Source organism: Salvia splendens, chromosome 2, assembly GCF_004379255.2.
Source record: "Salvia splendens isolate huo1 chromosome 2, SspV2, whole genome shotgun sequence".
Classification (NCBI taxonomy): Eukaryota; Viridiplantae; Streptophyta; class Magnoliopsida; order Lamiales; family Lamiaceae; genus Salvia; species Salvia splendens.
In genome coordinates, this window is record NC_056033.1 from 37,770,647 (window position 1) to 37,790,445 (window position 19,799).

A 19,799-nucleotide genomic window follows, 5' to 3' on the forward strand; every position below is an offset into this window, starting at 1 on the left:
TAATATTCAGTTGAATCGAAGAAGTACAGAAAAATAATATTAATCATGATGGAAAAATAAGAGCTATTCTACTTAGCCTTCGTTCGATTGTTATAATTGCTTGTGATTATATATTATGAAGTTGACTAAAAATTTGATATTACTAAAAATTTAAACAAAATAAATTTATATAGGAGTATTTTGTTTAAATTTTTTAGTTAATTTTGATTGTTTTCAAATAAATAAAGGAAAATTATATTAGTCTTACATTAGATGCATATTTATTTCAGAATAATCGTGTTATATTATCTATTTATGATTAAAACTATTAAATATTGATTAAAACTAAGTTAGCGTCGGCATACCTTATTGATTAAATATTAGACACTATCAAATATTGATTAAAACTATTAATTTTTGCTATTTAATAATTTTAATAATAAAGAAAAAGTTATTGATATTTAATCTAAATTTAAAATTTAATTTTATAAAAAGAAATCTAATATTGAAATAAAGAAACAAAGTGAAGGATGACAAAAGGGAAGAAGAATGATAATTTTGAAATAATATCAGATTTAGTAAATCACTGAAATAATATCAGATTTAAAATGTTAAAAATGTAAAAAGATCAAATTGCCCAAACGCTTAAAAGAGTATTTTCGTATCTAAAAGTGGCAAAATAACCAATTTCGAGATAAACCCTTAGTCCATGGATGTCTAACGATATTTTTAAAGTCCAGGGACTATGAGCGAAATAAATCCATAGTCCAGAGACCATTTTTATAGTTCACTCTATTTCTAAAGATGTGAACTTTTATATCATGAAATTGAAAATACTACAATCGTAATTTTTTTTGAATATCATGCTGCAATTCTTTTTTATTCTGCAAATTTGGTGAAATGCTTTTAAATTCGATATCTATATCAATAATTTTTAATTATTTAACGTTATCACAATAATAAGTTTATTGTATATAATTGCGCGAAAAGCTGCTAAATTGGATTTCCACACAAAGAAGCAGAAAAGACACGTATAACTTGATTTCAAAGTGATTTTTCCACTTGAATTTGAAAATAAGCCCCCAATTTCAACTCCTCTTCACACTTGTTCCTCCGCTGTCCATTCTAAGCTTCTTGTTCGTTCCCCAACCCGAATTCCTTTGGGTTTTCAACTTTCAAGGAGCTGAAGCTCAACCCCGCATTCCCAATTTTGATTTCTCAACTTTTTCTTTGGCCATTAACACTATAAGATGGCGACCATGGAAAGTTTAATTGGATTAGTGAACAGAATTCAGAGGGCTTGCACTGCCCTCGGAGACTACGGCGGCGGTGACCAGGCTTTCTCCTCGCTCTGGGACGCACTCCCCTCCGTTGCCGTTGTCGGTGGTCAGGTCGGTATATTACAACACAATTATCGTGCTAAAAATCGTTTTTTAATTTTATTTTTTATGTTGAGGCAGACTCTCGTTCAGTACATGATTCTTCCTTTTTTTTTAAGTGGGGGTGATTTGAGAAATTTGCAGATCCGTGCAGAATATGCATTGGAATGTTATTTGTTTTGATTTTTGGGGTAAATTGGGAGTTTATTGATGATTCATGTGGGAAATTTGGGAGTGTTTTTTTTAAAAAAGTTTCTGATGTCTTTCTTTAATTTGCTTTTTGTTGTAGTTAAACTTAATGTTATTGGTTCTGAATTTGTTCATTTTTTGGTTTGTGGCGAATACAGAGTTCTGGGAAGTCTTCCGTTTTGGAGAGCATAGTAGGCCGTGATTTTCTTCCTCGAGGCTCTGGTTGGTTCTGGTTAATGCAATTAGATTTTTTACTAGCAAGAATGCATCGTGTGTCGAAATACTTGCTTGTGGATGTTATCTGTTAGTTGATTTGATCATTTGCGATGTTGGCTTTTAAAATTTTTATATTATGAGTTCAGGAATCGTTACGAGGAGGCCGCTGGTGTTGCAACTGCAGAAAACGGAAGATGGGCAGCAGGAATATGCAGAATTTGGCCATTTGCCTAGGAGGAAATTCTTTGATTTTGGTACGTGTTTCGTCAACTAGTGTGATTTTTTACTTTAGTACTGATTCCATTGAGGAAATGTTTATCTCATGTTCTCTTGTGATGCAGCTTCGGTTCGCAAGGAAATTCAGGATGAAACTGATAGAATCACAGGAAAGACGAAGCAAATTTCTCCCGTTCCTATTCACCTCAGTATCTATTCACCCAATGGTATGTCTATTTTCGAGCTAATTTATCTTCCCTTGTATGACAAATGATAAACTTCGATTCTTTAGGGGTTCAACATTGCTGATTGTTTTTTTTTCTGTCATCTCTCTTACAGTTGTCAACTTGACTCTTATTGATCTTCCGGGTTTAACAAAAGTTGCTGTAGGTACGGCCTCATTGGTTATTCTTCTAATTGGTAATTTTAAACTAATAAATACTATATCTGATGCAAAAAAAAACACACACAACACTTTGCAGAGGGGCAAGCTGAAAGTATAGTCGAAGACATTGAGAATATGGTCCGCTCTTATGTTGAGAAGGTAAGTATCATGTACTTTACATGAGATATATGTATTTTTCAGTGGTTCTGTACATGTGTGTATTACAATTTTATTTTGCCTGCAGCCCAACTGCATCATACTGGCAATAACTCCTGCGAACCAAGATATTGCTACATCAGATGCTATTAAGCTTGCAAGGGAAGTGGACCCATCAGGTAAGAACCTTCGTCCTAAAATTAAAATGTGATTTTTGATATAGAATGCAGCAAATTTGGTAGTGCCATATGGTAATCATTATAGTATTCTTGCAGGTGACCGTACATTTGGAGTGCTTACAAAGCTTGATTTGATGGACAAAGGAACGAATGCGATAGATGTAATCCCCTCCGCTCTATATGTGTATATTATGCATAATAAAATAGAAAGAATCTTTGGAGACAAAGAGCAGTAATGATGATACTTAGCTTTTCAGTTCAAGTGTTTCCTGCTACCCTCATATCTTCCATTTTATCTTAAAAATTGACCACACTTATTTGTTACCCCTCTTTCCATACATTACATGAGCGCTCTAATCTGGCTCCCGCTCATATATAAGTATCCTCTCTTTAACTGCGTACCTTTAAAGACATGCAGCTGAACTTATTTTTTTGTTCTCTACTGCTCACAATAGGTTCTGGAAGGAAGAGCTTATCGTTTACAACATCCGTGGGTGGGTATTGTTAATCGTTCACAAGCAGATATCAACAAAAATGTTGATATGATGGCTGCTAGGCATAAGGAACGTGAGTACTTCGCTACAAGTCCTGACTATGGGCATTTGGCTGGTAAAATGGGTTCTGAATATCTGGCAAAGCTGCTCTCTAGGGTACGATTTTGTGTATAAGCTGCAATTGATATACTACTTGCCGCTGTCTGGATTAAGCTTACGTTATTGGATATTTCTTTTTCAGCACTTGGAATCTGTAATCAGGGCTAGAATTCCAAGTATAACTTCCTTGATCAACAAAAGTATAGATGAACTTGAAGCTGAGATGGACCACCTCGGAAGGCCTATTGCTCTGGATGCTGGGGTGAGATATTTGCATTGCTCTTCATGATTGTATTTTGAAGTATTTCGACTTTGCCAGCACCTGATGCTTGCGTTTCAGGCTCAACTATACACCATCTTGGAACTTTGCCGTGCTTTTGACAAGATATTTAAGGAGCATCTGGATGGAGGGTAATCTTGTCTTCTGCTTTACATCAACATAAGATTTGTTTAACATCTGAGATATTATTTGAGAACCTTTTACCTGGGTTTTATTGATTTTTATGCATCGGATATCCCTCTTATTTGAAATCAATATGCTTTCTTTTCCCCCGAGCCCCCAACACGTGTAGTTTTCTACCATTATGAGGTTTTTGCCTCCTGTTGCCACTCATTTCCATTAATAAGACGAGTCAGCAGTCAAACATAAAAGATTTTGTCAATACAACCCTAAATTTGCAAGTTTTAATGTAGATGATGCTCTAATATTTCTGGTCTAGAAGCTTATTAATATTGCATTCTTATCTAGATTTTAAATATGAAAAATATATGAATCGATGTTCTTCTAGTTATGGTTTGTCTTTCGAATAATTCCCCTTGTTAAACAAATGAAGTTTATTTTGGTTTTGGTGGTAGTCATATTGTTTCTACGTTGCTTGACCTGGTTTTTCATTTTTGTGGCACATTGCTGTTGTAATAATGCATCCTAATGTTGATGTGTTTAGTCTTTATGAAGTCCTTTGTTATAACCGGCGAATAAGTTCCCCACTCATATTTTCAGATAATCCCTACATGTCTAATAGTTCATGATCTCCAACCTAGCAATGTCTACATGGTCATGGGTATGGGATCTGCTAAAGTTTGGTTTGCCTGTACTTTCTGGATGATAGATCCAATTGCAACAGTCGAAATTTTTTCTTAGTGCACCAACCCCCTTTTTTTTGTCCTTTTAGTTTGTCTTACTCTACGATCACTTCTTTTGCCACACTATTTCTAGTGTCTTCTTAAATTAAAATGATATTGCATTAGTGGCAACAATGAGTCACTGTTTGTTTGTGTTGCATGTTCTCAATTTCACTAAGATTAATATCTTCTGATTTGATGTCTGTAGCATTACACAGAATCCCACTTGGAAGTGACATGAGATCAAATTTTGCTTTGTAGGAAAAAAATTCAAACAAAACAAATTTGCAAAATATTAACCTTTTTCTAGCATATCTGTGTCATTGATACGGTCAGCAGCCTCGGCGGTTGGAAGGTGTACACACGCCGCAATAAGGGGAAGGACGTTGGAGGCAGCGAGGAAAAGAAGGAAGCCGGAGCAAGGGGTTGAAGAAGTCAGCCGCCAGCTCAATTCTGTTTCAGCTGTTTTCCTATTCTCATGCACGGCAGTTTCAGCTGCTTTCCTTTTCTAATGCATCCCTAGATTTATGCTTTTAGTTAAGTTCCGCCTAGTATAAATAAATGTAATTAGGAAGCTCTTTTTATCTTGGAAGATCAATTGTAATTGGACGACTGAAGTCGTAGGCCTCTGCGGAGGAGTGTTCTCTTTACTCATTTGCAATACAATTGGTTCAGTCCCCTATCACTACTAGCCTCACGTTACATATTACAAATTCTGTGCACCTCTCGTGCTCCCTACCTCTCCCCTCGTCTTTCACTCCTAACAGTCATGAAGTTATATTTGGGGGAATTCTTATTACCTCTTTACTTGAGCATTCTTCAGAAAGGTTTCAAGAAATTGAACCAAATGGGTCCCTGGCTTTCAACCTTGAGTTGTAATTTTAGCATTATATTGGGAAGGCAAAAAAAGATTTCTATTTATCAGCTTGTTACATAATCAGACCTTTATTTGTAATGATATCACTTTGCATATGCTTGTTTATAAAAATGGTTACTGTTATAGATTTTAAACATCTGCATAATTATTTCAGCCGTCCCGGAGGTGACCGAATTTATGGAGTTTTTGACAATCAGTTGCCTGCTGCATTGAAAAAACTTCCTTTTGATCGACATCTTTCGGTACAGAACGTGAGAAAAATTGTCTCAGAAGCTGATGGTTACCAACCGCACTTGATTGCTCCTGAACAAGGTTATCGGCGACTTATTGAGGGGTCACTAAATTATTTCAGGGGTCCTGCTGAAGCTTCTGTTGATGCTGTGAGTACTCTGATATTAATTTTGCATACCATTTTTCTCATATACTCGAATTTAATATCTTGTTTCATCTGTTACTGACCTAAAAACTGGTGTTCAGGTTCACCTTGTATTAAAGGAGCTTGTCAGGAAGTCAATTGGGGAGTGCCTGGTGAGTCAGTCATACTTTGCTAGTATAATTTTGTATTTCGCATTATTCCATCATTCTTTTTATTTAATCTAATGGGTGGAACAGGAGCTGAGACGGTTCCCAACTCTACAATCAACCATAGCTGGAGCAGCAAATGAATCGTTGGAGAGGTTCCGTGAAGAAAGCAAGAAAACAGTTGTTAGATTGGTGGATATGGAATCTTCGTATCTGACAGTAGATTTCTTCCGGAAACTTCCCCAGGAAGTAGAGAAAGCCGGAAACCCAGGAGGGAACCCACGGGAAAACTCACCAGCTGCACAGAACATTGATCGTTATGCAGAGGCACATTTCAGGAGGATAGGTTCTAATGTGTCGTCTTACGTATATATGATATCTGAGACTTTGAGGATTTCGATCCCCAAGGCAGTGGTTTACTGCCAAGTTAAGGAGGCCAAACAGAATTTACTCAATTACTTCTACACCCAAATTGGGAGAAGAGAGGTATTTTCTCTACTCTTTCGTTCTATACTAGATGTTGCCTGAAGTCTCATTTCCTACTAACAATGAAAGCATGGGTCGTCGTACCAACTAAGTTGCGTTTCATCGTATTATGCTTTGTTTCTACTCACATTTTTGCGTTTTTGTAGGGTAAGCAACTTTCAGAGTTATTGGATGAAGATCCAGCATTGATGGATAGAAGGCTGCAATGTGCGAAAAGGCTTGAATTGTACAAGAAAGCGCGGGATGAGGTTGATTCTGTGGCATGGGTTCGATGAATTTGATCCTCAACGGGATGAGGTCTAGGTTAGTATGTTAATAGTATGTTGTTCACGAAGGCGTGATTTATCAGATTCTGTGACTGAATGACTGTTTTGTGATTCATTCTATTGATTGTGGCTTGATGTTGTTAGATTTTGTTTATTTGTTGTAACGTCGTAAATGAAAGATGATAGTTCTTAGTTTTAACCTGCCTCTTTTATTCATCTTCGGTTTAGAGTTAACCTCTTACTTCACTCTCATTACTGGCTACTTTATTAGACTTATATTTTTGCTTTTAATATTCTTCGAAACTAAAAGATAGTAAGAAAGTTAAAAAAGAAAATCGAATTACTCTTCGTAAAAATTTTGCTTTTTATATTCTCTAAACATTTGTCACCATTCTACGCTCACAACATATCAACAAAGAATTTTGTTTTAAAGTAAGGAAAATGAGTGAACAGATTGCATGCAGGAAACATTTTGTTCCTTTTTCTTTTGTGAAGATTGCCTGATACAAATTTTGAAGTTACATAATCAGATACTACTTAGTTTAACAAACGCCAAACTCACGAAAAGAAAATTGTAGGTCATCCTTGCAGGGTAGGGTCATGAGTTTAGGTCATCAAACATTTGACTAACTTGGTCGATGCTCATGTAAGATGAAGGCTCAATGGCTGGCTCGCCATCATCCGTTATAGGGAGGCCTGTCAATATATCCTCACTGTAGTCATCTGCATAAGTACATACAGTAGAAGTTAAAAATATGAGCTAAAGTCCAATTCCTAAGCTTAGTTGTAAAGGAATATGTTCAAAATTATGTACCAAAAATCAACTTCATGGAGGTAGGAGGAGGAGGAGTAGCCAAAAAGTTGAGGCTTGTATACGATACAATCGCTACAACAATCATCACCATTACATATGTTGGCACGCCTAGCTCCCAATACCTGATAAACGTATGGTGATGATCACTAGATCTGAGACCTAATCTATAAACACTTTCTATGCTCGATAGCACAAATGTTATAATCTTGGCACATTAAGGATCTTGAGTTATATCAAGAAAAGATCGTGTACACTTTCTTACTAAAAAATAATAATATTCTCTAGCCTAATGGCATGAGTTGTCAAGTTTCAAGCCTCTTGGTTTAAAGTACATAGATAATACCCTGCCTAAGATATATGCATTTTTTTACTGTTCTTCCACATTGTTCACATACATCATGATCTAATCGGGTTGTAAACTAAGATGAAATATGTATCAATTTTGAATTGCACCCACAATTTATAACCACTTTGTTCTTTTTCACAAGATAAGAACATTTAGTCCAATAAAGTAGCTTTGAGCATAGCAAGTAGTGTTGAGGGAATTCGAATAAAGCTCAAAAGTGTAAAATGATAAAGCGCACAAAAGTGTGGAATGATAAAGGGCAAGCATATATTCTACAGAACTAACCTGCTAGGGTAGTAATCAATTCCTATATACAGCAACCAATAGTCAGGAACATATGCCCTTATAGCGAAAATGCCTGTTAAAGAGAGAAACTCAATGCCACCTTATGTATCTCCAAACCAAAGATTTTCAGCTCTAAGTAAAAACAGAATCTGCATCTTGACGTGTCAAGATCATGATTCAGGAACAATCCATTCCTATCAACCATCATTAGTCAGGAATATATACCTATACAATTATTCAAAATGCCTGTGAAAGATCGTATCTTGAGAGAAAAAGAAAAATTAAATGCCACCTTAATTCTAATCAACCTCTTACATAAATTAAAAGCAACTGCTAAGACAAGTTGAGACTCAAAACTCTAAGCTGAAGATGCCAGTTCTCTCTGATGGTTCCGCGAAAATTTGATGTTAGTGATGAATGCAGGAAGATGCAGATCACGACAAATGAATTTACGTGGTTCGATTTACTGAGGTAAATCTACGTCCACGGGAAGAAAAGAGGGCAGAGTTGTATTGCTTGATCTGTTTTCTACAGCTTACAATACAGACTTGCTATTTTGTATTTTATCTCTAGAGATCGAGAGAATGTAACCCTATCTATCTGATCTAGGTTCTATTTATACCAAGGACCAAGATCGTGGCATGCAGCTATTTACTAGGTAGTGGATGTCGTGGAGATCGTGGCGATCTTGCATGGGTCCACTATCCTGCATGAGTTAATGACTGCTTGACACCACTAAATAGATCGTGGGTGTAGTGGAGGTCGTGGAGGTTCTGCATGAGTCCACTATCTCCCAGTTCGGTCGAATACTGAGACCGAACTGCTGAATTATTGCCGAGCAGCTTTTGCCGATCTGAGAGTAGAGCTTGATGCCGACCTGAGAGCAGAGTTTTTGGTTGGCTTTTACCGAGCTGTAGGCTGGGGCCGAACTCTTTGGTTGTGCCGAACTGAACTCTTTAGTCATGCCGAACTGATACTCTTTCTTGGGCTTTACTGCTGTTGGGCTTGTTTAGTACGTACTCCATCACTACCCCCCCCGGAAAGCGAAGTGAATTAGTTCGGCATTCTGAATAAAGGTACGGGGTAAGTTGATGTTTGTCCTCGGTCTTATGAAGTGAACTCTTCTTTGACCGGACTCGTCTTTGGTCTGATGAAATAAACATCTTTGACTGGACTCGTCTTTGGTCTGATGAAATAAACATCTTTGACCGGACTAAGCTTGTGTCCTAATTTGGCGAGTTTTATCGCTCGGATCGGACTTTCCGTTGTCCTAATTTGGGGATCGGACTTTCCCTTGTCCTAATTCGGCGAGTTTTATCGCGTGGATCGGACTTTCCCTTGTCCTAATTCAGGCAAGTTTTATCGCGAGAATCGGACTTTCGTTGCAGTTCGTTTCAGACGAAGTGCTTGATTTTTAAGCCGAATTGTGGTCTTGTATCCTCTTTAGAAGCTTTGACTTCACAATCGTTGGCTTATTGCAGCTCGTTTCAGACGAACTGCTTGTTTAAGCTGAATTGTGGTCTTGTATCTTCTGTAGAAGCTTTGACTCACAATTGTTGGCTTGTTGCAGCTCGTTTCAGACGAACTGCTTGTTTAAGCTGAATTGTGGTCTTGTATCTTCTGTAGAAGCTTTGACTCACAATTGTTGGCTTGTTGCAGCTCGTTTCAGACGAACTGCTTGTTTAAGCTGAATTGTGGTCTTGTATCTTCTGTAGAAGCTTTGACTCACAATTGTTTAGCTTGTATATGTTCTAAGAAGGGGATCAGCCTTCGAAGAACAAGATACCTCAGTAATATTTGTAAGAGACGACACGCACAGAGACAGATAAAACGCATATAGACAAAACGCACAGAGACAAATAAAGACCAAGCAAACCAAAGAAAGCACATTGACTGAACAAGACTCAAGACTGACTGACCGGACTGTCTCTTACAAATGGAACTTTTTGAGGTTGGAAATGTGCCATGTTCGGGGTACCTGTTCTCCTGACATGTGAGCCAATTTGTAAGACCCTTTGCCGAGGACTTCTGACACCCGATACGGACCTTCCCATGTGGGTTCGAGCTTGCCCAGCTTTTCTGCTCGGCTTACTTCGTTGTTTCTCAGGACGAGATCTCCCACTTGAAATTGTAGCTTCTTCACCCTTTGGTTGTAATACCGGGCTACTTGCTCCTTGTACTTGGCTGCTTTTATGCATGCCAATTCTCTTCTTTCTTCGGCAAGATCTAGCTCGGCTCTCAGTCCGTCGTCATTCATTTCTGAGGAGAAATTTAGAGTTCGGGGACTGGGTACGCCGATCTCCACCGGAATCACGGCTTCAGTGCCGTACACAAGACTGTACGGAGTTTCACCGTTGGAGGTTGTGGGTGTAGTTCGGTAGGACCATAGGACTTGAGGGAGATTTTCTACCCATTGTCCTTTGGCTTGTTCTAACCGAGCTTTTAACCCTTTCACCAGGATACGATTTGTTACCTCCGTTTGTCCGTTTGCTTGTGGATGAGAGACCGAAGTGAACCGCTGTTGAATATTCAGCTCTTGGCACCAATTCTTGAACGTCTTGTCGGTGAACTGAGTCCCGTTATCCGAGATGAGGATGTGGGGTATGCCAAATCGGCACACTATGTTCTTCCAGACGAAATCCAATGCCTTCGAGCTCGTTATCGTAGCTAATGGTTCAGCTTCCACCCACTTTGTAAAGTAGTCCACGGCAACGATTAGGAATTTCATTTGCCGAGGAGCTTGAGGAAGTGGTCCCACTATGTCTATGCCCCATTGCATGAAAGGCCAAGGGCTTTGCATAGTGAATAGATCGGTCTGCGGCATCCTTGGGATATTTGCATGGATTTGGCACTTCGGGCATGTCTTGACGAGCTGCACTGCTTCTTGTACCAAGGTTGGCCAATAATATCCCCATCTTAGAACTTTTTTAGCTAAAGCTCTAGCTCCGATGTGGCTGCCGCACGATCCTTCATGAACTTCTCTGAGGATGTAGTCCGTCTCTTCTGGTCCTACGCACCGCAATAACGGCTGGAGGTAAGACTTTCTAAAGAGGACTCCTTCATGAAGTTCGTACCGAAGTGCTCGGCATGTGATCTTCCGAGCTTCTCTCTTATCCTCGGGCAATTGTCCTTGATCCAGATACTGCAAGATCGGCGTCATCCAGTCCGGCGAGTTGGATACTGAATGTACCTCGGCTTCATCAATGCTTCGATGCATTAATTCTTCCGCCTTTGAGCTCGGATCTGAGGCCAACTTACTTAAGGTATCTGCTCGGCTATTTTCCGCTCTGGGAACACGGATTATCCGAAAATAGGAGAAACTTCGGCTGAAGTTTTGCGCTTTGTCCAAATACTTCTTCATTCTCTCGTCACGGGCTTCACTTGTACCCAACATGTGATTTACTATGACTTGTGAATCACAATGGACTTTGAGAGATTTGACGAGCAGACTTTGCGCTAACTGGAGTCCGGCCAGGAGGGCTTCGTACTCGGCTTCATTATTAGTAGTGGGGAATAGGAACCGAAGTGAGTAGGTTACCTCGTGTCCGTCGGGAGCGACGAGTAAAATACCAGCTCCACTTCCCATCTTGTTTGAAGCTCCATCTACGAATCCGCTCCAGCAGTCTGACGGCTCTACTTCGGATTCCAAGGGCTGTGCTAGTTCGGCATTAGCAGAATTTTTCTGTTCGGCAATGACAGGGATTGCTTGATCGAACTTGGCCTCTGCAAGAAAATCTGCCAAGGCTTGTCCCTTGATGGCTTTTCGAGGTAGGTACTCGATTGAGTGTTCTCCCAGCTCTATGGCCCATTTGGCGATTCTGCCTGATGCTTCTGGCTTGGTCAAAACTTGCCGAAGAGGCAGATCGGTTAAGACGCATACCTTGTGAGCATAGAAGTATGGCCGCAGTCTCCTTGCTGCATTTACTAACGCCAGAGCAATTTTTTCCAGAGGTTGATACCTTGTTTCTGGACCTCTTAATGCTCGGCTTGTAAAGTAGATGGGAAACTGCTTTAGGCCTTCTTCTCGTACAAGCACCGCGCTGATGGTTTGATCTGATGCCGCTAAGTATAAGAATATTACTTCGGCTTCTGTTGGAGCAGAGAGAATAGGAAGCTCGGCTAGATAACTTTTGAGCTCGTCAAAGGCCTTTTTCTGCTCGGCTCCCCACTCGAACTTTGGTGCCTTTTTCAACACCTTGAAGAACGGCAGTTGCTTTTCGGCTGCTTGGGAAAGGAATCGATTCAGTGCGGCTAGACATCCGGTTAGCCTTTGCACGTCATGTATGGACTTCGGCATTGCCATGTTCTGAACGACTTGAACTTTTGAGGGGTTTGCCTTGAGTCCGTCCTTTGAAACCCAACAACCCAGAAACTTTCCCGAATCTACCAAAAAGGTACACTTTTGGGGATTAAGTTTGAGGTTGGCTTTCTTGAGTACGTTGAGAGTGGATTTGAGGTTGTGCTCGTACTCCGAAGTGCTTTTGCTTTTGACGACTATATCGTCAACATACACTTCGACCTCCTTTCCAATCAGGTGCCGAAAAAGCTTGTCTACCATCCTTTGATAAGTGGCTCCGGCATTCTTTAAACCGAATGGCATCTTTTTATAAGCGAAAATGCCGAAATCGGTAATGAAAGCTGTTTTCGGAGCGTCACTCTCATCCATCAACACTTGGTGATATCCTTTGTATAAATCAAGAAAACAGAAAATTTCGAAGCCTATCAAAGCTTCTACTTTTTTATCTATGTTCGGAAGGGGATAGCAATCTTTGGGACAGTGCTTATTTAGATCGGTGAAATCTATGCACATCCGCCATCCTCCTTCCTTTTTCTTGATCATGACAGGATTGGCCACCCACGAAGGATACTTCACTTCGAATAACACATCCGCCTTCAATAATTGACGGACTTCGTCATGGATGACTTGACTTCGTTCTGCCGCAAAGAGTCTTTGCTTCTGTTTTATCGGCCGGACCGAAGGATCAATATTTAACCGATGAGTGATTACCTCGGGGGGCACTCCGGTCATGTCCAACGGAGACCATGCAAAGACGTCTTTATACTCCTTGAGGAGCTGGATGGTTTTTTCCCGAAGTAGAGGCGTTCCCGCGAAGCCGATCTTAACCGTTCTGGATGGATCGTCTTCGTACAGCTGAACTGTCATTGAGTTCGGCTCCGGTATGACTTCGGTCATCGCCTCTGACTCCGGCCGCTGTGATTGCTATGCTTGGTGGTGCCGATCTGACTGCTCGGCACTTCTAAGCGCAATTTGCAGACATTCCTTTGCTCTCTTTTGGTCACCTCGGATGACCGCTATCCCACCTTTAGTGGGGATCTTGATGGTGAGGTGATAAGTAGAGCAAACGGCCCGAACTGTGTTGAGCCAGTCTCTCCCCAGGATGATGTTGTACGGGGACCGAGCTTTCACCACAAAGAACTCGATCATCGTATTGGAGCTTGTAGGCGCTTTTCCCACCGTGATTGGAAGGCTGATAATACCTTCCGGGCGGGTGTCCTCCTGGGCGAAACTTTTCAGAGGAAGCGGAGCCGGACTGAGCCGAGCTGGATCCACTTCCATTTTATCGAAACATTCTTTAAAAAGAATGCTGACTGACGCTCCTGTATCCACAAATACTCTGTGGATCAGTTTATTTGCCACTCCGGCTTGAATGACAATAGCGTCTTGGTGAGGAGAGATGGCTGGGACGGGATCGGCATCTGAAAATGTAATCACTTCGTCTTTCTTCAGCCTTTTATGTGTCGGTTCCTCTTGATTGGAACCTCTGCGTTCTGCTTTTAGGGACGACTTAGTCTTCCCGGCAGGGAGAGCATCAATAGTCTGGATTACTCCATCATATTGCGGCTCGTCGTCGTCTTCGGGATCCTCATGCCTTTTCGGATCCTGAGGATTGCAGTTCGCACCTCTCTGCCTTTTGTTCTTTTTCGGCTGCTTGCTTTGGTATTTTTTTAACGTTCCTGTTTTCACAAGAACATCAATACCTGCAGCCAAATCTCGGCACTCCTCGGTATCGTGTCCGTGGGCTTGATGGAAGGAGCAATATTGATCCTGAGGTCGCCGCACGGCTGATTTCGTCATCCGCTTTGGTCTTTCGAACATATCGGAATGTAGTTCGAAAATTTCCGCTCTTGACTTGTTCAGCGGTACGAACTGAGCAGGCGGCTTCTCGGGGTTGAGACGGGGTCCCAATCTGTCTCGCACCGGAGCTCTTTGAATTCTTTCAAATGGAGTCCGGCGAGGATGCCCCTGATCGCTATGATCGGGCTTCCTTCTGTCTCCTCGGGACGATGAGCTGTCTAACGACCGTTTGCGACGGTCTGCCTCATCGGCCCGGGAGTACTGGTCCACAATGTCCCACATTTCCTGAGCTGTCTGCGGACCGCACTCAACGAGCTTCCTGTAGAGAGCTCCAGGCAGGATTCCATTTTGGAATGCCGAGATGACAAGCAGATCGTTGAGATCGTCTACTTGCAGGCATTCCTTGTGGAATCTTGTCATAAAGTCGCTGATTTTTTCGTCGCGACCTTGACGAATAGAAAGCAGCTGAGCCGAAGTGATCCGGGCTTCTGCTTTCTGAAAGAACCTCCTGTGGAAAGCATCCATTAGATCTCGGTAGGATCTAATGCTGCCTTGAGGAAGGCTGTCGAACCACCTTCTGGCGTTCCCGATGAGCAGCTCGGGGAACAGCTTGCACATGTGGACCTCGTTGAGACCCTGGTTCGCCATGTTATATTGATAGCGCCCCAAGAAATCATGAGGATCCACGAGTCCGTCATAGGTTATCGACGGAGTTCGGTAGTTCCGCGGCAAAGGAGTTCGGGTGATATCGTCCGAGAACGGAGTCTTTAATGCTCCGTACATGGCGAACCCGACATCTCTTCGGTACGGAGGAGATGGAGTTCTCCTGTGGTTCCGGTACCGAGGAGGAACAGGAACATGTCGGGGTTGAGGATTCTTTCTCCTGGAAGACACGTCACTACTGCGGTAGTGACTTTCATGCCTAGATGAGGAGGGAGAATCCGTCGTTGTCTTCTCCGGCTGTTGGCTCTTCTGCAGGAAGGTTAAGAACTCCTCCTGCTTCTCGGCCAAGAACAGCTTGACAGCTTCATTTAAATCGGGCTGCTGGGAAGACTCGGTGCGATGACTCCTGGAGTGGCTTGTTCCTTCTTCGTGAGAACCGGAGGTAGATGTCTCCCGAGGCCGTTTTTCAGACCTGCGAGCTGGACTAGCTTCCTCACGGTTATCACGAACGGTATTATGGGTGTTATGTGATCTGGTATGCATTTTTTTGGGGTGGAAAAAGGGTCAAAAATTCGCTTTATCACAAATTTGGTTCTCTGTTTCCCACAGACGGCGCCAGTGATGGTTCCGCGAAAATTTGATGTTAGTGATGAATGCAGGAAGATGCAGATCACGACACAATGAATTTACGTGGTTCGATTTACTGAGGTAAATCTACGTCCACGGGAAGAAAAGAGGGCAGAGTTGTATTGCTTGATCTGTTTTCTACAGCTTACAATACAGACTTGCTATTTTGTATTTTATCTCTAGAGATCGAGAGAATGTAACCCTATCTATCTGATCTAGGTTCTATTTATACCAAGGACCAAGATCGTGGCATGCAGCTATTTACTAGGTAGTGGATGTCGTGGAGATCGTGGCGATCTTGCATGGGTCCACTATCCTGCATGAGTTAATGACTGCTTGACACCACTAAATAGATCGTGGGTGTAGTGGAGGTCGTGGAGGTTCTGCATGAGTCCACTATCTCCCAGTTCGGTCGAATACTGAGACCGAACTGCTGAATTATTGCCGAGCAGCTTTTGCCGATCTGAGAGTAGAGCTTGATGCCGACCTGAGAGCAGAGTTTTTGGTTGGCTTTTACCGAGCTGTAGGCTGGGGCCGAACTCTTTGGTTGTGCCGAACTGAACTCTTTAGTCATGCCGAACTGATACTCTTTCTTGGGCTTTACTGCTGTTGGGCTTGTTTAGTACGTACTCCATCACTCTCAAATTAAACAGTAAAGCCATTAGTAATTTTTCCACATGTTAATTAGCTATGAAGAAAAGCATAGACAATTAAAGCACAAACAAATGATGATTTAGCAGCTCCCTAGTAACTGTAAGAATCTAGTAAGGTTTTGGTTTGAATAACATAGATGAAAATTCCTTAGATTTCAACCTGCATCTATCACCACAATACATCAACATTGCACAGTGGTAGCTAGCAGCAGCTAATCAAAGAAATATTGCGGGGGCAAATTGTGTGTGTGTTTTGCAGGAACAAGATTGGGAATTTTTATATATTTGTGCTCCAATCAACAACACGATTGAGATAGGTAGGTGATGGAATCAGAATTAATAAAATGAGTGAAAAGCAGTAGCAATCAAACCTACGGCAACGAAAGCGGAGATGGAGGCGAGGAAGCCATAGAGTTGAGAAAGCATGGATCCACGGAGGGATGGGGCATCGGAGTCTGATTTTGTTAGAGGAGTAGTCGCTGAATCCATTTCAATTTTCAATGGATTATGGGCTATTGCACTCTGCTCCTTCACTTCAACATTTCTATCTCAAATTTTACCTTTTCCTTGAGAAAATCGCGTATATAGGCCACTTGGCCTTTAAAATAACGTAAATGTACCCATTTTGTTATCAATTCCATTTATGGGAAAAACGCCGATGAAGTTGGCGTGTTTATAAGTAAAAACGCCAATAGTAATGGCGTGTCTTTACGCAAAAACGCCAACTATATTGGCGTTTTTTACTTGTGCCGTATTTTGGGCGTATTCTTTCCAATGATCATTACGTTAAAACACGCCAATGACATCGGCGTGTTTACAAGCAAAGACGCCAATAACATCGGCGTGTTTAAGCGAAAAACGCCAATTTGAGTGGCGTGTTTGAACAGACTGATATACCAGCAGCCTCCACCCCCAAATCGCGAAAACATCACAGCAGCCTCACACTTTGCGATTTTTCTCCAAGCAGCGCCAATCTCCGCGAATTCGCCCTCCTCTCCGTGATTTCACCCTCCATTCATCAATCGGTGCTATTCTTCCCCAGATTCATATATTTTCTTCGGTTAGTATGCTTATCTTTTACATTATTAGAGTAATTGTTGGATAGTTAGCTAGGGTTTGTAATGGGTTGTGAATTGAGTTGAAATATTATGCATTTTGGATTGTTTGAATGACATTAGTGTTGATTATTATGTTGGATTATTTGGATTTAAGTGAATTTATATATAAAATTGATTATAAACCTAAACCCTAGGGTTGTTATAGCAAAAAAATTGGGCAAATTGATTTGGTTTATGTGGGTTTTGGTTGATGTATATTGTTAGGCTGGGCAATTTGAAATTGGACAAATTGAATTTGTTAGGTTGGACAAATTTGTAATTGAAATTGTCAATTTTGTGTAGATGAATTGTGTTATGATTTTGGATGTGAAATGTTGTGTAGGTGAATTTGTGTATTGTATGTAATTATTGAAATGATTTATGTTTGGTAAATGTTAAATTTGGATTATGAATGCTGTGTAGGTAAATTATGGCATCATCTTCGACTTCTGCTCGTCGGCTTGCGTGTGGTCCTGCGGATCCTTCTGTACTGTATCTTCAGAGACAACACGTCTCTAATAACATATGGGCAGGAGTTCCATCCGAATACGTACGCTGCCGACGATATGAAGGAATAATTTGGAATGTTCTCATACATCATTGTGTTCTGGCACTAGTGGACCAGATGGGGTTCGGCGGTGTCAGCCAAAGGAAATTGACCACCATCTGATCACCGCTTTGATTGAACGTTGGAGGCCAGAGACTCACACGTTTCACTTCCCAGTCGGTGAAGCGACTGTAACATTGGAAGACGTGGAGGTTTTATGTGGCCTGAAAGTTGATTGAGAGGCTGTGACGGGTTACATCCCCCCGACACAACCAGGATATTGGCAGGACAGGTGTTTGGATTTTCTAGGATTCATACCGGACGCATCCGAGTTGAAGGAAATGGCTTTTAAGCAGACAAGCTTATCGCGTCAATTGAGGATTGAGCTGAATGATGAGCACGAACACAACATATATGCTCAGCGGGCTCGTATCTACTGTCTGCTATTACTTGGTGGTCTGATGATCCCGAATGCCACCGGAAATAAAATTCCGTTCTTCTACTTGCAATTTTTCATGGATATAGAACGGTGTTCTACCTATAGCTGGGGTGGTGCGACGCTTGCTTGCTTGTACCACAATTTGTGTGAAGCTGCCGTTGCTAAGAGGACGGATGTCGGGGGAGCCTTAACTCTATTACAGCTGTGGGCTTGGGAGAGAATCCCAAATATTAGACCGAGGATGCTAGATCCCGTGCATACAGACTATCTACCATGTGCAAGCGCGTAAGTTGTTCACTAATTCATTTTTTAAGCTTTATGTTCATCAATCTTCGAGTTATTCGCTCATAATTTACATTTTGTAGATGGAATGGTCCGGAGTCATATGTAAAAGCACCCGGACATTGTATTGAAAATTTCCGAGATCAGTTCTCCATGACGCATGCCAACCAGGTACTTCATATACTTATAAATTGTTTTTTGTTTGTTGTTTTTTATTGAAATTAATTTGAATAAATTTGTGTTACATGTAGTTTATTTGGATGCCTTATCTCCAACGGCAGTTGCCGGAAAGTTGTGATGCCGGTCGTCCTGTATGGATGTCGATAACAACGCTTATTTGCTGGAATCTGGCTGAGCCACACCTACCACACCGAGTGTTGCGCCAATTTGGGATTGTCCAACCGTATATCCCGCAACTCCCCCGGTTCCACAGTACTGATTTTGCGAAACAGGATCGCCGTGGAAAAGCTGGTCGAAATTGGGTTGATTGGCACGCCAATTATATACAGGAGTGGGACAACATGCACTTTTTGGTGTGGACTGATCTGGAGTACAGTGATGAGCCTGTTGCAACCGAAGAATATATGGATTGGTTTCGGCAGATAACTGTGGTGTATTTAACCAAACCCGGTGTGCATGCTGAACAGGGCTTCCACGAAACGGCATCTTCTCATAGATTCGCGGTAAATTATTCATACTTAACCAAACCCTAGTTAATTATTTAAATTCATATTATGATATGTATTTAACTTTGATAATTGTAGGTGGAGACACTTCACAACGTGCGCCACTTTCTAAGTGGCCAAGATACGACAGAACATCCGGCTTTGGGAACCATTTCGAGGATGATTGAAGAAGGACTGCGGATATCCGGGGAGGCTGAGCGGATGGACTACCGTCCTTCGCAGCGCTCTGCAATGGACGTGGACGTACCCGTAAGGCAAAAGGCAAAACGACGAACCAAAAAGAAAACCGCCTGCGGAGAGTCGTCATCTCAGCCCGTACACCGCTCCGATGACGATTTTGTGGAACCACCTCCACCTAGATCTGCAGTTCGAGGCCGTCATTCTGTCAGCCACACCGGTGGTACCGGCGACGACATTGGCCTCAGTGATGTCCCCACTTCTCCACCACGGTCGTCTGTGCAAGATGACTTTTTTGGGGTGGATCTAGAGAACGCTGTTGTTCAATATACTCCTCCCTCAAGGATCCCTAGATCTACATCCAAAATTGGGAAGGGGATACGGGGTTTGTTTATGCGGAAACGGCGAGATGATTAAACTAATTTGATACTTTCTATTGATATTGGTGGTTTTTCATTGATTTGAACTCGTTATATTAGCAATTTGATAAATCCTCTTTTTACACGTATTCATATTGATAT

The 19,799-nt window shown here is 41.5% G+C and overlaps 3 protein-coding genes across 3 annotated transcripts; 2 read left to right on the forward strand and 1 right to left on the reverse strand.

Moving 5' to 3' along the window:
• The first annotated feature begins 984 nt into the window (after positions 1-984).
• LOC121792606 (phragmoplastin DRP1E-like) lies at positions 985-6,764 on the forward strand. The gene is made up of 15 exons (XM_042190617.1): positions 985-1,370; positions 1,706-1,769; positions 1,910-2,017; positions 2,105-2,206; positions 2,319-2,369; positions 2,462-2,523; positions 2,609-2,699; positions 2,796-2,860; positions 3,155-3,349; positions 3,435-3,554; positions 3,633-3,703; positions 5,446-5,671; positions 5,769-5,819; positions 5,904-6,299; positions 6,446-6,764. Exons 1-15 carry the CDS (start codon positions 1,230-1,232, stop codon positions 6,572-6,574), a joined length of 1,872 nt encoding a protein of 623 aa, XP_042046551.1. The 5' UTR covers positions 985-1,229; the 3' UTR covers positions 6,575-6,764.
• A 260-nt stretch (positions 6,765-7,024) lies between these two features.
• Positions 7,025-16,612, reverse strand: LOC121792607 (phosphatidylinositol N-acetylglucosaminyltransferase subunit P-like). The gene is made up of 4 exons (XM_042190618.1): positions 16,422-16,612; positions 8,011-8,083; positions 7,380-7,501; positions 7,025-7,288 (listed from the first exon to the last, which is right to left on the reverse strand). Exons 1-4 carry the CDS (start codon positions 16,537-16,539, stop codon positions 7,164-7,166), a joined length of 438 nt encoding a protein of 145 aa, XP_042046552.1. The 5' UTR covers positions 16,540-16,612; the 3' UTR covers positions 7,025-7,163.
• A 2,060-nt stretch (positions 16,613-18,672) lies between these two features.
• Positions 18,673-19,738, forward strand: LOC121772203. The gene is made up of 2 exons (XM_042169215.1): positions 18,673-19,098; positions 19,180-19,738. Exons 1-2 carry the CDS (start codon positions 18,676-18,678, stop codon positions 19,693-19,695), a joined length of 939 nt encoding a protein of 312 aa, XP_042025149.1. The 5' UTR covers positions 18,673-18,675; the 3' UTR covers positions 19,696-19,738.
• The last annotated feature ends 61 nt before the right edge of the window (positions 19,739-19,799 follow it).

Coding starts and splice junctions, on each gene's coding strand:
- LOC121792607 (XM_042190618.1), bottom strand. CDS start 16,539: ATGGATTCAGCGACTACTCCTCTAACAAAATCAGACTCCGATGCCCCA. Junction 8,084..16,421: donor CTCCGCTTTCGTTGCCGTAG/GTTTGATTGCTA, acceptor TCTCTTTAACAG/GCATTTTCGCTATAAGGGCA. Junction 7,502..8,010: donor ATTGATTACTACCCTAGCAG/GTTAGTTCTGTA, acceptor TACGTTTATCAG/GTATTGGGAGCTAGGCGTGC.
- LOC121792606 (XM_042190617.1), top strand. CDS start 1,230: ATGGCGACCATGGAAAGTTTAATTGGATTAGTGAACAGAATTCAGAGG. Junction 2,370..2,461: donor TTTAACAAAAGTTGCTGTAG/GTACGGCCTCAT, acceptor AACACTTTGCAG/AGGGGCAAGCTGAAAGTATA. Junction 3,350..3,434: donor TGGCAAAGCTGCTCTCTAGG/GTACGATTTTGT, acceptor TTTCTTTTTCAG/CACTTGGAATCTGTAATCAG.
- LOC121772203 (XM_042169215.1), top strand. CDS start 18,676: ATGCCTTATCTCCAACGGCAGTTGCCGGAAAGTTGTGATGCCGGTCGT. Junction 19,099..19,179: donor CATCTTCTCATAGATTCGCG/GTAAATTATTCA, acceptor TGATAATTGTAG/GTGGAGACACTTCACAACGT.